Below are 17,038 nucleotides of genomic sequence, written 5' to 3'. Positions count from 1 at the left end.
CAGAAATAATTACTGAAGATTATGTATTTTCACAGCTGGCTGGAGCTAGAGTTATTTAAGGCAACGTGTGATACCTGGACTACTCTTGTATTTCAGTCAGTGTTCGAGAGACTTGGAAAGCTGAAGGCAGAAGCACAGATAATGTTCAATCAGAATTAATGAATAAGATCAGCCTTGGGGTACAAAATGGGGAGGAATTAAGCAGTGGGCAGTTTTTAAAATGCTAAGATAATAAACATAGGCTGAGGGATGGGGCCCTGGAGTGGGATTGCCCTTGGTCTCTGGGACAAATTAAGTATTCTGATTTACCCCAGGGAAGATGGCAGATCGCCTTCATTTCTCATGAACTGCCAAATTTTACTTTTTCATCGGAGATGTGAGCCATGAGAATTGCCTCTGTGTCCGTTTAGATAACCTAGCCATATGTGTGAGAAGCCCCTTATTTCGAGGCTGCGTTTGATATATGACGGCAGCGTTAGGAACCTTCCACCCAGCACCTGCCTGGGAGGTCAGAGGAGTCGCCGTCCTGTAAGTTCTGGATGCACTGTATTGAATAAACAAGTAAATAAAGTTGTTTTATAGCTGCCACAGAAGCATGCATATACAGTCCGAAAGCAGCGTGTAGTCGTGGCACGTGAGAGGTAAGAGTAGAGAATCACAAATTACTTTTGATGGTATTTGTTTGAATTTGGAAGTCTACCTGTGGGTCTTTGCGCTCCATTTTTGTTTCCAATTAAACTTTACAATCACCAGCCCCCAGCCACTTGTTTGATAACTAACTTAAGAACAGGGCCAGGACCTGCCCTTCTCGTTTCATTTGAACTTCTCCCGGCGACTTAATTGGAGACAAGGTCAGTGTACATTCATATTTCAGGTCTTCTCATAGTCATAAACTTCACCGCTATGTGATCATTAAAACACAGTTGTACAAAACCACATTTTATTAGCATTCAGGCCCAAACCTAGTGATAGGAGATGTATTCATATAATCAAAAGGAAAAGTAACATGCTTCTGTGAATAGATGGATGTAACAAAGCTCAGAAGTACTTCAAAGTGCCACTTTTCAATAGGGCACAGAAAATGCATGCAATTCAGAGATGTTGTCAAAGAAATTTAAGAAATAAAGTTTTGTCAGCAAAACTTAAGGAGGTATTTCACAGGGTATGCTTTTTGTTACAGAAAGAAAAGAAACAGAAATAACTCAGTGTTACACAGACATGTAGCGATGTTCCTCCCCATACCTGGTATCTGCATTCCTTGAGAGGGGGCTTTCCTTCCCCTGGATACTGCTCTGCAATGCTCTGCGGTCCCCGGGTGGGACTTGTCCTAGCCTAACCTGAAATTTTTCAGAGGCAGAAGTTTTTAACTTTAAGATCCACAGCCCGGCTAATTGTCCCTGCATCTTCTGATGTCTTGTGTGTGTCGGAAGCACTGCTGGGTGCACTGGCTCTTACCCCTGTCTCCCAAGCAGAGAAGCCACTGTAAATGCACTTGAAGTTCTGCACCGGGAGGTTAAAAATCCCCTGCAGCATTGGTGTCAGGGGCAGGGCGTCATTTCACATTCAGATCTCGAGCTTTAAAAAAATGTGAATATTGGGTTTGAGTAAAATTGAGTAGAAGTAGCTCACTACTTGAGTCCTGTCTTCCCTGTTACCCCATAGCACACCTGTAATTCTCCTGAAAATCAATTGGAAGTAGTAATGTTCTTTAAGGAGAGTGTTGGTGCGTGGCATGTAGCAAGTTAAAAAGGAGGAGGAAGCGTTTGTAATCCTGCCACATGTCTGAAACGAGGAGCAGAGCTCTCCCCGCGCTTCGGTGCTGGCAAAGCAAGCTGATTCTTTCAGATCTTTCCATTCCATCATCCCTAATGCATCTTTCGTTCTTCTGCCTTTCATATTGTTTATTCTCAAGAAATGGAGAATGTGAAATTGTTTATTATTTACTTAAGCCAAGGAGCTGGTCATGGAGAGGAGTGAGGATGAGTAACTTCAGTCGCTTGGATAATAAATCAGTTTGGACCCTGGTTGTAAAAAGTGCAATCCAGAATATTCCTCTTCGGAGATAAAACTTGCCAACCCTGGCAACATCTGGCAGTTTTTCCCTTCCTTCCGCAAATGTTTCAATACCTTCTTGTTTCCCTGGCCTTTTTAATAGGATTATTCATCATCATCTTCCATCTTTGAGCAATTCAACAAAAGCTTTATACCCATTTGTAGAATTTATCTCTTTTTAGCTGTTTGCTCACGATCCTGTCCAAATCCTTTCCCAGCCCTCTCTCAATGCCCACGTTTGGGCTCAGGGAGCTGTTCCAGCGCACGATGCGCACTGAATAGCACCAGATGGTTCCTTTCTCTTCAGAAACTCACTAGCTAACCTCTGTACCCAAAATAGCGTCTTTTCTGCTACCGAATTAGGCCTTTAAATCTAGGCATTTCTGCTGGCGAGCTACCTTTATGCTTTTTACATAAGAGGCCCAAAGACACGGTCTCCAGGTTAACAGCACATCATGAGACGCAGGTATGCTTTGCGCTCCTGCGTTACCTTACCACAATAACCTTCACGCACGCTAAGCCTCGCAAACCTCTGTTGCAGTTAGTATTTTGGTCGTATTGTTATGAAAATGTGTAATTTGCAAAAAGGAGAGTGTCAGCGGCTGTATAAAAAATCGCACAGAGAATTAGCGTCAAAGCTGAGACAGGTTCTGGCACGCAGGCCATAGACACAGGAACTCTGTCGGTCTCCAGATGCAGCGTGCACCACTCCGTTGCGTATGTTATAACAGGAGGAACCTCCTTTACCGCTGCAGGAGCATAAATATGTAATAAACAGGTTTAGGGATGCATTATTTCATTGTGCTTTTTTGATTTCCTCTTTTTGTTTGTGGCGGTGGTGGTGTTCAGTCGTTTGTGCTGCGGGGCAGCTAACACCTTCCTCCAGAGAAAGAGGGAGTTAGCGGCCTTTGAGGGATCTCTGCGCAGCTCCTGGTATCAGCGCAGCATAATAAGGGCGCATGCATTAACATTATTTAAAATGGATTTTTTTTTTTTTAATATTCCTGAGATTTTGATTTTAATCTGACTCTTAATAGCCTAATTATTTTGAAATTATTGTGCCCTTTGCTTTATAAACTCTTAATCACGAGGCTCTCAGGCAGATATCGTTTAAGTAATCAGCATCAGTATAATCAGTAATTAAAGTGATAGCCAACTACAGGTGCTGCTAAGTGCTAATCAATTAAGTGCATTTGTAATTGAAAACTTGATTGAAGTATTGATAGTTACTTTGATCCCTGGGCCTGTAAAGTTGCAGTTTGTTTTCTTATAGTTGACTGAAACTCTTTACAAGTTTGCAATATTTAGGGAGGTGAAAATCAACCTTTCCTTGCCTAGCGGATGTCGTTAAAAATGGTACCGTAGAGCAGAAGTGTTTTTGCCAGCCGTTGAATGGCTTTAAGGAGTTTGCATGTTGACAGGCAGCTCTCTGCAGGTGGTTTTGCTGCCTCTGTACATCTGACGTTGGCAAATGCCGTCCAGGCAACGTCGCCGGCTGTACGGGCAGCGCAGCAGCCGTTGAGCAGGGACAGGACTCCTGCCTGGCCGGGAGGCTGCCGGCAGCGTCCGTGCCCGTTTGCTGGTCGGCTTTCCAGGCGTTCACAACTCCATGCACCCCAAGTCGCTCAAACTTAGAGCATCCTCAGCGGAGGGAGGAAGAGCTGAGAGCAAACGTTCGGTGTCGTTCACACAAGAATGAGTTAAAATGAAAAGAAATATATTGCTACAGCTATGGAAATATATCATAGACGGGTTTTCCTATTACAGGTTCTTTTTTCTTAATGAAAACTTTCTAGCCCAACTTTGAATGAGAAGTTAAAGCTTTGGAAATTTTTGTGAATATGATGTTCTTTAAAAGTAAAGAGCATTTCAAGTTAATGGTATCTCTTAGTTACTTCAAAAGGTTTTGTTTGCAAATGTACTTACAAAATGAGTACAAGTGAGTTTTAATTGTATAATGAAATGTCTAAAAATGCCCTAAAATATCTAAAAATGTGTAAAAAACCACAATTACTCTTTTCTGCTTAATAGAATGAGAAACTGAACGCAAGGTTCACCTGTCCTAACTTGGACTTCTGAAAGTCAGATATCCGTGGCTAGGCCAGCTGTCCCATGCAGTCGGGGGAAAATGGGCAATTCCAGGGGCAGGCACCGGAGGTGAATTTCTTTGGACGTTCCTTTTTTTCACCATCAACTCTAAAAAGAGCCTGGCATGTTAATTTTAAGTGTCCGAACTTAGCTCAGAGGAGTCTCACCGATTTTGAAACATTAAAATTGTTTTAAATGGTGGTCTAAGCGTACTGTTCTGAAATGTCCATATGTCACCCAGCTAAAAAGCACTCAGTTGCACTGTACATGATTATTTCCCAAGTCTTTTTTAAATACATAGAACAAAATTTTGGAAGCTGTTGTGCCTTAGAAGTTTCTGTATTTGCAGAGAGAGGGAAAATTATTACTGTTTTCGTTATTTGTTTTCAAACCTCACTATTTTCTGTTTGTTTTGTTCCTTTGCCACCATAACCAAGTATTTGCCTGAGGTTCCTGACTCTTCTAAGCCTTGTATTTGGTTATGTTTCATCCTGTCGTCTTTTCAAGTTGGTGAAGACACCCAGAGGCATTTTTATCCTTAAGTTTTTTTCCCCAGTTTATCATTACTATCACTTTTCTTTTCTTTTTTTTTTAAGACTGTGGTGATCAAATGGTTTAAGTATTTGATCATGCAATTTGAATATAAGAGCAGTTGGGAGACGTAGTGCAGAAGAGAAATACCCTGAGGAGATAATACTGGCTGAAAAGGTCTTCATATCTTAACAGTTCTCCCAATTTTTTTGCTCCTTCTTATCTTCTCTTGGGGCGAAAATAAGTGGTTTTATGAAACACCATGGCTGGGGACTTTAAAATTGCTGGTATCCAAGGCAACTGCCAACAGCCTCAACGTGTATTTATACATTAATTTGCAGTTTACACGTTGGTTGTAGAAGAATAGCCCCTTCCCTGCGGGGCGGTGCGAGTGGAGGGGTGTGGGGACAGATGCCCAGGGAATAAAGCAGTCTATTACAGCTGCCCAGGTGGAGTCCAGGGCTGCGCCCGAAGGCGCGGGATCAAAGTCCAGGAATCACATTGCTGGAAAGTATTTCAGTAAGGGTCGTAAAAGAGCAGAACTGGTCGGAAAAAATGGATCCAAACCTCATCCCTTCCACTCTTCAACCTGCAAATCAGCACATGATAGGTCCTGTCTGCTTCGACCACCGATGCTTTCAGATGTTTCTAGCAGGGCTTTGGGCGGTCACAGCACATACTGGGAAATGCTCTTCTTTTTCCTTCCTTGCCCTAGGCCTCCTGTATTTTCGCAAGGCACTTCTGTGTCCCACACGGGTCTAACCTAACATGTCCACAGCTGGCAGCCTGAACCGCATTGCATGCAAACGCATGTTAAACTGTTGATGGTCAAGATGCCATTAACAAATAACGGATCTTAGTTTGTTCTCCCAGAGCATTGAAAATAATGACTTCAAGTCTTTCAAAGTAAGAAACCCTCATTTCGTAAAAAAACATCATACAGGATCTCTGTAGGCTCCGTAGGTCTGACTTCTAAATAGTTTTGACCTTCCTTATAGCATTAGGGTAATAAGCTTCTGTGCCACATGCATAGAATAGAGTATTGCCCGGGAATTTGTCTTCTCTTTCAGGAGAGAACTCACACATAGCAAAAAGCTAGTATATTAAGCATCCTTTACCTTGGGATGCTTAATTTCTTGGTAAAATCTATTATTTTGCAGTTATGCCAGGCTTAGCACATTTTATTGCACAAATGACACATTGATTTTAATATTTTCTCAAGCACTATATTATATGTATGCAGATTATATGTATTTTTTAAATACTGTCTTTTTTAAAGTCCCTTCTTGAGTCCTGGCTGTTCTTCAAAACGTACCTGATTTGGGAGATAATGCATGTTTTATGAGCTGTTCAAGTAGTTAATTGTTAGCAAAAATGGAGCCTGAATGCCTCTGAATGCACAGTTCACCCAGAGGAGATTATTGAGGCCAAGATTAATTAATAGCAGTTAAAAAAGCCACAGTTAGCCATTCCCATGAATTTTGGCAAGCACAGAAGGGCTCGTTCTCAGAGGCACAGGACAACTTCTGAATGCCCTTAGCAGATCATTAGGAGCCCTTCTGTGGGATGCATCTCTGCGTTCGGTGGTGACCAGTCTGACGTGCGTACCCAGCTCCCAAGGGGTTTTTTTAAGGGTGAAAGGTCATGAAACTTTCTATTCAGTGTCCTGGGGGCTTGTAATTATTTGCAACTGCTTCTTGGGCAGCGTATTGTGGTTTTGGCTATAAGCCTTGCTTCTGACAGGTCCAGCTTATTTATGCTAGTATTTAAATTTTAATTTCTTCAAGCCTATAGCCCTATTTTAGCTCGCAACCTTAGGAGGGGAACACTTGCCCTCTGGTGTATTGAAACCACTGATACTTCGGAGGGGCTGTAGTGTTGAGGGTTTTTTATTTATTGCTGTTCTTAAGAATATTTAATGCGTGTCACTACAGCATTTGACAGACCTTGGATATCTTCAGTGCCCGTTGCTATTACTAATAAAAGCTAAACACCACCAGTAGGAATACGTAAGATTTAAAATAGCTCTGCAAAATCTCAGAACACTTTATGAAAGTAACCTAAAGGTTATTCCTAGTTTCCGTACAGAAGGAGCGTGTTCAGTGTTTCTGTGAGATCGTTGCTTGAGTCCCTTACCGAGCGCAGAGCACACCCGGCTCCCAAATCTGCTGCCTGACTCAGGAAATTAGTTTCAAATCCCAGCTCATGGATGGGTCATATTTGGAGTGAGAAATGTGCTATTGTTTGCTGCTGGCTGTATGTGGAGGGTAATAGCCCATTTTGTTGTTGCATGAAATCATCAAGTTATTCCTTTTTTGAACTTTTTCCAACTTTTTACAAAGGAGGTGAGTGTGTTCTAGATGCTTAATCTACATAAATTCACAACAGACTCTCTTACTCTAGCTTTATTTCCCTTCCCCAACCTTGCAATTGTTCAGGCTTTGCCTTTTAACCTGAGTTAACATGCGTTGACTCAAGCATCCAGTATACAGTTCACCATCAGCTGGTAGGTGGGAAATTTTAACCCACAAAATTTCTTCCAAAAATGCAGAATGGGCTTTGATCTAATGGGCTTTGATCCTGGGTAGCGCCTGTTGTACCCTTTAAAGGTCCTAGGAGCTCTGTGAGCCCCATCCCATCCCATTCCATCCCATCCCATCCCTGTGCTCTCTGGCAGCTCACGGTGTGCCCTGGGTGTTTTTACACAGATGTTATTCCCGGTTTGGTTTAGTTTGGCTCTGCTTTTCAGGCAGAATAGCCCACACCCTTAAGGCATGTGATTGCCTCTACTTAAAATCTTAGTGAGTTTTTGGAGTCTTCCTCCAGCGTATCGCTTCAAGGCTCTATTGTATCAAATACTTGATTTGTGTATCTAGCTGGTTTGATTGTACATACTTGGACTTCCATTGGAAAAAAAAAATCCACAGAATGGACTTAGTAAAGAAAAAATCAGAAGAAAAGCATATGTTCAGAGACAAAGTGCAACAGATAGACTTCATAAAGCGAGTACTAGTCGTCTGCTACCATAACTGAATGAATATTTGCAAATACCTGTTAATGAATATTTATGTCCAGAGGATTATTGACCAAAATAAACTGACAGATGGTCTTTGCACATCCAGAAACTTTTATCTGATAAAATTCATGAGATTTCTGATGCTCCACATTTCCAATCAATGTAGAGATGATATCTCAGCTTTTTCTTACTCTACTAAACAATCATGAAAATGGGAAAATGAAAGTATCCTATGGTTTTGGAAACTACAGGAGAGACGTTAAGGGTTCAGCTCAGGTTTGGTTAGATCTGTTGGGCCAAGGTCTGTTCTCCCTGTAAAGGTTTATCAAATACAGTTGAACTAGGAGGGATCATGCCATGTAGTTTGCAATCTGTAAAGGGCCATTTTGCAATGTCCAGGGCATTCGCAGCCCTGAGCGAGGGCAGTGCTGGGTGTCCGCACTCACGCTGAGCTGCTCAGGGTGATTTCCCAATGGTGCAAGGAAGGGACCACGCTCCCATTGAAGAAGAATCATTTCAGCAAGCGGATGTGGCCAGCAACCTTTTACAATGCTTTTCCACGTTGCGTTCCAACCAGGACTAACAGGTTCCTGAAATTCTCTTGAAGCTGGCTTCATTTTGTGGTTTCCTTAGGGATCCTGGTATAACAGAAAGGAAATATTTTCTTTCTGTTGGTTACTCCTCGCATAAAGCGTGAAGGATTAGAGCAGTAGTCATTACTGCTCTCTCTTAAGCAGAAGAAAGGACAAGAAGCCCATCAGAACCTTAGTCATTGATTTTCCTGGAGCAAAGGGTCACATGTTAAGTACTATTGATAAAAAACATCGTTGCGGTATCCATGGAGACCAGGTTGGGGTGAAAGTGAACTGTTACTGTTACAGTGACAGCTTTAGGTGGATCTGTAAAGAACCTGTTTTTTCCTCTAATCATAAGGAATATCTTATTTATTCTACCTTGAGCGTTAGATCAAACCCATTGCTTCTGTGAGACCTGCTGTGCAGGGAGATGCAGTCACTGTTGACTTCAAGGCAGAGGAAGGGATATTTGGGGTCTCATAAAAACCGCTCAGTGCTTGCAGGTGTCGCAGCTCCAAGTGCTTGGATGCTTCTGCTGGAACTCTTGTTTGTCTTTTTTAAATCAAATTAGCGTCAAGTTCAGGTTAGAAATAGTATGGCTGCAATAGTTCCTTATATCCCTAAAAACTATGCATGTATAAACCTCACAAGTAACTGTGCGTGTGTAGTACTATGCCTGTGTGCAACAGGCTTTGTCCTCTGCTGTGTTTGGGCACATGCTTGGAGAACATACTCGGACACTGTGACTTATGCCGGAGCGCCCTTCCTTTGGGAGCCTTCAGAGTTTTCTCTGCTCAGAAAGGTAGGACCGCCGCTGCCTGCTCAGGGTCCCACATGGAGCACCCCAAGCTCGTGCAACCTGATGCTGAAATGGCTTAAGAGAGGCTGGAGCCACTCCTGCTTGTTTTACACAGTTTCAAAATGATTATACCATCTATAGGTCTCTGAAATGGTTGCTGGCTGGCCCCATCAAGTTGTGAAAGCAACCCAATGGCAGATCCGTGGCTTGAGTATTGTTCCATTTGCAAGAAACTCTTTTCTTTGTTTGGGTGGACACTGTTCTGAAGAACCCTACCTCTGAACGAGCATAACCAACACTGTTGCTAGCTCTCCTGGAGGACAATAAATTGTCTTGGGGCCTCCTAGCTGTTTTAGCTCACATACAGCTCAGCAGTCATTTTTGTCTGAAATAAATGGGCAAAATGGAGCCTGTGGTTTGGAAACAATGGTGGACCACCCAAAGATCCACTCAAAAGTCCGGGTCGTCGGAAGGTCTTCCAAATTATGGGATTTCTTTCAAAATTCACTTGTGGTTTCTATCAGCTGATTCAGTTCTAAATTTTCTATAAGCAGCACCTTTGGGTAAAAGTGGGTGTTTGTTAGTGCGCTTTCCAAACTGAGAGATCAGCATGATTTGTCTCTTCTCATGGAATTTTTCAATCCACAAATCATTCCTGCAACCACCTACCTGCACGAGCTGTGCAACAAGTCCCTGAAAGCATTCCCGTCCCTCCACTTCTTTACTGTTTCTTCTCCATATATATTTTTTTCTTATCTTCAACCTCTCAGGATACTCCAAGGTTCAAGGGTAAATAATGTCATGGGCTCCTGTTTTCACTCTTCCATCCTGTTTTTAGGTCAGTGCTGCAGGATGGGTGCAGCTGGGATTTCAGAAGTGCTTTTCTTGTTGCTCGTGGAAGGGGCAGGGGAAGGATGGAGTTGTTCTTTCCTCTCCTTCTCTGAGAAAACATCTAAATGCTCTGCATTCTTCTCTCCCTGGGAAATGGGGCAGTCAAAGTGTCTTCTCCTCATAGCTGGGCTGGAATATAAACAAATGCTGAGGTCCCCATGACGAGAGCGTGGCTCAATGTTGTGCAGAGACCAGAAGAGTTGGGAATGCACCAGTATCAAACAATGACTTACCTGTAGACATCCTCAGAGCTGTCAACAGAAATATGTTTTAAAGCCACTCTCTGGGTTTGCATTCTCCCATAAGCATTTTATATGCAGGCAATTTCAGTATGCAAAGTGACTAAATCTGTTTTTAAAACAATTGTTCTCTGGTTTGAAAAATGGAGTTTGTTCTGCCCTAATGCAAAAAACCTCAGCATTATTTCACTCAGCAATGAAAACCTGTAGTATTGATTTTGAAATGTATAATTGATTGTAACAATAAATCACGGGGCAGTATATGTGCAAAATTTATTTTTCTGTTGCAATAATTAATTTGATATGTGCTATAACATATTTATGCAGGGACTAAGCAACTCAATAATGGTAATAAATTGTATTTGGTCAAAAACTATCCACTGTGATGTGGTCAACTTTTCTCTTTGTCTAAAAATTTGTAATGCAGTGCTGTAAGAGATAGTATAGATACAATTGTGAGGCCTTGCTCCATGAGAAGCCAAGCCCGTAACACCCTGAATACCTTATATCATGCTGAGTAAAAACTCTCGAAGGATTGGAGACTTGCAAGGAACAGCTGGTGCCCAGATTGTTTTAGCAGAGAAATGTTGATGTACAATATCAGCTCTCTTATCTGTCCAGCCCAGTAAATCTGGTGGTTTTCCCGGACAAATTGATAGAAACTGTAATAAAGAATAGAATGAAAAGACATATGGATGAACATGATATGACGAGGAGGGATCAATACAGCTTTTGTGGAGTAAAGTCCTGCTTCACATGCCTATTAAAGTCCTTTGAAGCACATAAAAGTCCATTGAGCACATGGGCAAGGAGATCCAGTTGATATCAATGGCTTGGATTTCCTAAAGCCTTTTGATAAGATCCCTCACAAAACGCTCCTGAAGAAATCAGTTGCTGCAGTATAAGGAAAAAGATCCCTTTGTGATAAGCAACTGATGCGACAGAGAACAAAGGATGGAGAAGGCGTTGGCTTGTCTCGGCTGAGGAGCGCCGGCGGTGGGGTCGCCCGGCGATGTGGGCTGGGGTCCACGCTGGCTAGTGCACGGGATGGAGAGTGAGGAAACAAGGGTCAGCAATTTGGTGTAGCAAAAGTGAAAGCTGATTGCTAAAAATCCTTAAAACGCTGAGTGACTGGGAGATAAAAAAGTAAATGAAATTCTGTGTGGTAAATATAAAGTGATGCAGAGAAAACATGCGTACCCGCTGCTGTGCCCTGAGCTAGCTGCTGCTGCTCGGGAAGGAGGACTTGCTGTTAAAAGTCTGGAAGCACAGTGGTCCGCGGCGGTAAAAGCACCGCTGGGTGTTGGGGTTTATCGGAAAATGAACAGGGATGAAAAGAAAACTATCACTGCAGTGCTGCGCAAACCTGCCGTGCACCCTCTGCCAAACACGGGAAGGAAGAAAAGGTACAAGAGAGGGTGACAGGAATGGCCGAGTACATGGACGGGCTTCTGAATCACAGTGACAAAATTCCTTCAGACCTTTCTCCGAGGAGAGGGGTGGCAGAGCCGGGTGTCTGGCCGTGTAGGGGAGTGTCAGGAGCCATCACGAAGGGACGGTTTCAGTTTGGGCTATTGGCTGAGATAAGATCCCTCTTACGATCTGGCAAGCAACATTTAGGAAAAAAAAAGTGATTGGTCTTGGTTAATTGCATTGCTGCTGACTGACGAATGGCTCAGCGGAAATTCTCTTACGTGTTAGGATCGGCAATAAGTTTATTCCCAAGAGGTTTGACTCTCTTTACATCGGTATAATGAGGGTGCAGTAACGTCTCCGTGAATGTCTGCGGAATTAAAATGGCACAGAATTGTTAGAACTGCTCAGGTTGATGTTTGTATCCTACAGTCAAAAAGAGGCGACTTTGGCACTTTGGGCTGCAAAGCGAAATGAGTTGCAGAGTCTATGCAACCCCAGAGCTGATATTTCTCATACCGTCGGTATTCTAGTGGCCTGTTGAAATGAAAAATTCCTGAAAAGGGAGAAAATGTACTATATGAATCCATTGTCTATCTAGCCATCCAGTGCTAGAGAATGTACAGTTTTCTTTACGCCAGTGTGCATCTTTTTAGATTTGATTTGGTTTTCTTCTCAAAATAATAACTTAGTTGAATACATGTTGTTATTAGAAAAATATAGCTTTTTTCTTTTTCCTTTTCTTTACATTCATTTTATGTGCTTTATTTCTGTCATTTCTTTGGGAAAAAAAAAAATCAACAATAATATCTCTTCTTTTACAGAGCATCAAAGTTAGCTGGTTGCCTCCACCACCGGGTACTCAAAATGGATTTATTACGGGCTATAAAATCCGACATAGAAAGACTACCCGCAGGGGTGAGATTGAAACACTGGAGCCAAACAACCTCTGGTACTTGTTCACAGGTCAGTGTTCACATGGTACAGCCTTGCAAGGTTTTGATGAATTAAATGCTTTGGGAATAAAATATACTTTCACTTCAAGGGAACATTGATTTCTTTGCTGGCAGGTAGCATTTATTGTGTTGTACAAAGACAGTCTTTATGGTGCTTTTTTTAAACCAATCTTTTCCTTAATGCTTTTATCATATGTTTGTCTCCTGGATTTTACCATTAATTAATTTGAAGCTGGATTTCTTGTGTCCAGTATCTTAAGCCTCAGTCGTTTCTTTTAGAGCACTCAGTCAACATCTCCTGTTTTCTCATGGGTGCAAAAATACCGATTTCCCTAGTTTCTTTTCCAAGATTTTCAATGGAAAATATCTCCTCACAGAATAAAAAGTGCAACAGTAGATCATAGCAAAACTATAATTGCGATGAATGAAAGTAGCCAGATGAGTATCATAAGGGTAACGGTGAATTCTGGTAGGTGAAAATGAAATTCAGCTGGGTTCTTGCATTATGCCCAAGACACAACTGAGAAAGCAGCAAAGCATCAAGGGAGAAAATTAAACTTTGTCAAAGTTTTGCCCCTGAATTCAGTATAACCATGATTTCACCTCAAATGACCTGCATTATGTTTACTTTCACATGTAAAGTGTAATCTGTGAGAATCGGAAGTAATTCTGAATTGCATATTTCAGAATAAACCATATCATTTTCTGTTTAATAAGGAAAAGCAGTATTTTATTTCAAAATTAAATGAAAGTAAAAGTAGAACATTTTTATGAGGAAGACCTTAAATATTGAAATCTCAACTTGGTCATCTAACCTAGGCTCTTGACCAAAGTCCCCATGGGAGCCCTCGTGAAGGCTACATAACTAATAGCTACCCAACAAACAACTACTTTTGGGGGGGAGATAGCATGTTAAGCATGTTTGACAAGTTGGAAAGGATCTATTTTCTGGCAGATAAAGTAGAAATAATGATGAAAGCTGCTCAGATGTTTGAGTTGCTGCTGCTCTGCTGGTTTAGAGAAGAAAACATAACGATGCAGTCAGAGCCCCAGAGCGAAGGCATGTACCTCTGTAGCTCCACTGCCGCCATCCCTGCAGATCCCATCCCTGTGGAAGCAGAGCGCATTAATCTCTATTGTGGTAGATCCCCACGTCCTGAGCAAATTCTTTCTTTCACATGAATTATTCCGGGCTTGAAGAGCTGCGGGAATCCTGGTGGGACTGTGGGCTGCAGGCAGCCCCCAGCCCTCCTGCCTGCCCCGGCTGCCGCAGCCCCGCCGCAGCTCGCCTCCGTGCAGCCCAAAGTGAAGTGCTTTGCTTCACGAAGCTTGGGAATACATATCTTAGAAAGCAATTAAGAAAAATATCCAGATCTCGTTATTACTTTCTGCGTGCATATGTTGTGATTGCTGGGGACGGAGCTACATGGCTCTTTTAAACGGACATTTTAAATATTAACATGTAGTCACTTCACATCTTTGCTGCAATCCTATTTGGTAGGCAGGTGCTTTACAGGATAATAAGAACAACTGCAATAGCAGAGGGGTTTAGAGTTACAATGCAGGTTTTTAAATAGCCGCTATCAATTTTAGAGTAGGCTTCCATGTCAGCTAAATGTTAAACTGGTCTTTTTAATTATGAGCGTTCTTCTCCGGAGAATGTTTGCAATTAAATGAAACGGGTTTTTCCTGTGCTTTGTGGTCAGTATAGACTGAGCAAAAAGATAAACCTATTTCCCCACCTCAGGGACGTGGAAGTCTTGTGGCACGTTCAGGAACGCTGCAGTAATTGTTTTCTGATGGCTTTAGCCACAGAGGAAAACGTCTGTTTCTGAATTCATGCTTATTTCATAATATTGCGAAGACTTTATGTTTTTTGCCTGAACTGTGTGCTCTGAAGGTAATCAGGAGCACCGGAAAGCAAAACGCTCTTCAGTTGCTAACCTAGTTCCTAGCCTGCAAATTTTATGCATAAGGAGAGCGTACCTGCAGTCCCCTGCATGTTAAAAGCGGTGAGCTGTTTTTGTTAAGTGTGCAATTAATGGCTTAGTTGTGTAGAACAACGCTTCATTTCTCTACTATTTGGACTTCCGTTAATTTTGTATGTATGAGCGCAACCGATGGGAACTACGACCCAAACTAGACCTGGGCCGATGCAGCCCTCATTCAATTTGAAGCCTTTTCTTTTGGTCAAAAATCTCCTTCTCCCGCGTGGATAACGACCTGCCCCCCAGAGCCGTTCTGCTGCACCCCTGCCCAGGCGCCCGCCCGGAGGGTGCTGCCCATACGACATCCCCACGTGCGTGTGCCGTAGAGCACAGTCTGCAAACCGGGCAGTGAGACACTGCGTGGGGCTGCGGTGTGCGGGGGGAATGCGTTTCTATATATTTGCATATATATTTTCTATATATATGCGTATATTATGCATATTTATATATTTCCTTACGGAAATCCAATGGACTATTGCTAGAGATTTCATTGTACGCAAAGTCTATTGCAAACTCCGGCATTGTCATTAATTTGTTCTTTTTGTCTTCTTCTTTCTGCATGAATTTTTATTCACCTTTTCTTTTTAAACAGGACTTGAGAAAGGAAGCCAGTACAGTTTCCAGGTGGCTGCCATGACAGTGAATGGGACAGGGCCCCCCTCGGACTGGTACACAGCAGAAACACCCGAGAACGATCTCGACGGTAAATGCATCTCTTTTAAAAGCTGTTGTCCCCGAAAGCCTTCTAGCGTATAGCCGAGGGGTGTCACTGCAGTTGTCACCCAGGCCGATGCTAGGGTGAGATGCCCGAGGTCTAAACACCCACCAACAGATGTTTTCTTATACTCCTGGATCCCATATGCCTTGTGTTGTGTTTCTCCATCGTCACCAGGACCAAGGAGTCAGAAACCTTTGTTAAAATAATTCCCTGCCAGAATTTAGCTCCTGAGACAGCGAAGGGAATCTGTAACTTCGTAAATGATAAATGTAATCAGTCAAAGAAACAATGAAAATGATGCCAAGAATCCTAACAATTCACTAAGTAAATATTCAAATAGGTCAAATCCTGTTTCCCAGCCTTTATTTGCAGATATTAGAAATGCAGGTTGGCAATGAAGCTGAATAATTAGTGAAAGATGACGGGACGCAGATACCTGAAAACTGTGGGCCGTATAAATCAGTGCAGACGCTGACACAAAAGGGAGGAAAAACACTGAAATGAAGGGGTTAGGTAAAATGACTGGAATATTTGCAGTAGTAAAGGAATAAAAGGAGAGTAGTGAAAAAGTCTACCTAAAAAAATTAAACGGAGTGCAAATCAAATGGAACAAAGAATCTGACAGATGGAAGTCACGGCAAAACTACAGACAATCCATAAGAAGCAAATATGTAGTGGAAAGGAGATGAATAGAAAATGAAAGGAAACTGATGAAAATTGCTATGATTTTTTAAACAAAATAAGTTACCTAAAAAGGATCAAAGGCAAACTGGATGAAAGAATAAATAAATAATCAGTTTAAATGCACTGTAGTGCTTGATGTCGCCTTTCTTTTGACTGGCCGGATTTCCCTATGATCTCAAAATCAACCCTTGCAAATTGAAGAATTTCTGCCTTTCCCTATGTCCAAACGCAATTTTCCAGCAGAGCGGGAGTGACTGCAGTGCATGGCACGCAAAATGGGAGAACCACTACCTGTGCTTTCTCATCAAGGTTTTAAAGAAGACGCGATGCTTCTAGACACGTTGTAACTATACCAACAGCTCACAACATGCTGCGGTGCATGATGATATCTTTCTAATTATGCTTTGGCTAGACAGCAATTTGAGAAATGATGTTGTTAAGGTGTAAACAGCTGACTTCTCACTGGCGAGAGTACAAGACAAATTCTGAACACACGGCAGTATGCAAAAAGAAAGTAACACATTTGAGCACATTCGTTTTGATTTGCATTTAGTACACGCTACATTGCTTTGAAGTTTTTGTGCCCGAGTACACGTGTGCATGCAAAGATGTTAATCGAGTAATCACAGGAGGTACGCGATGGAAGTAGGTGCATGCGAATAAATTCAGGCAAAGCCGTTTTGTTCATGTATCGTATTTACATGCATTTGCATTTGCAGTAGTGCTGAATTATCCCCGTGAAGCTGCAGCAGCCTGATGCTGGGAATGCACCGTGTTGCATACTAGATACAAATGCTGATGAACCCGGGGGAGAAATCGACTTATTACTGTAGCCATGCAGAGCCCTGCAGGTGTCAGCTAACCAGGGAAAGGCTGGAGCACAGGCTGGTAACTGCAGTCCCCTCTCTGCTGCTATGGCTAACGCGGTGTCTCTCGCTGTCACCGGAAGCCTGGTTGGCACCAGCAACACGAAGACGAACAGTATCCTGGAGAACGGCATCAACTCCCAATGGATATTCATTTTAATTAGTGTGTTTTGTTAAAGTGATTAGAAATCCAAACATAGCTGCTTCTTCAAGGTTCCCTAG

The 17,038-nt window shown here is 42.4% G+C and overlaps 1 protein-coding gene across 1 annotated transcript in view; it reads left to right on the top strand.

Annotated features, from left to right (window-relative positions):
• The window catches only part of LOC143172797 (netrin receptor DCC), a 579,706-nt gene that overhangs the window by 466,571 nt on the left and 96,097 nt on the right, over nt 1–17,038 (top strand). The window contains exons 13-14 of the mRNA XM_076362578.1: nt 12,429–12,570; nt 15,141–15,251. Coding sequence (XP_076218693.1) covers nt 12,429–12,570; nt 15,141–15,251 — 253 coding nt within the window. The remainder of the gene's footprint in view (nt 1–12,428; nt 12,571–15,140; nt 15,252–17,038) is intronic.

The sequence above is a fragment of the Aptenodytes patagonicus genome, chromosome Z (genome assembly GCF_965638725.1).
Source record: "Aptenodytes patagonicus chromosome Z, bAptPat1.pri.cur, whole genome shotgun sequence".
Taxonomy (NCBI): Eukaryota; Metazoa; Chordata; class Aves; order Sphenisciformes; family Spheniscidae; genus Aptenodytes; species Aptenodytes patagonicus.
Note: the sequence above shows the minus strand (reverse complement) of the source record. Positions and strands in the feature narration are given on the sequence as shown.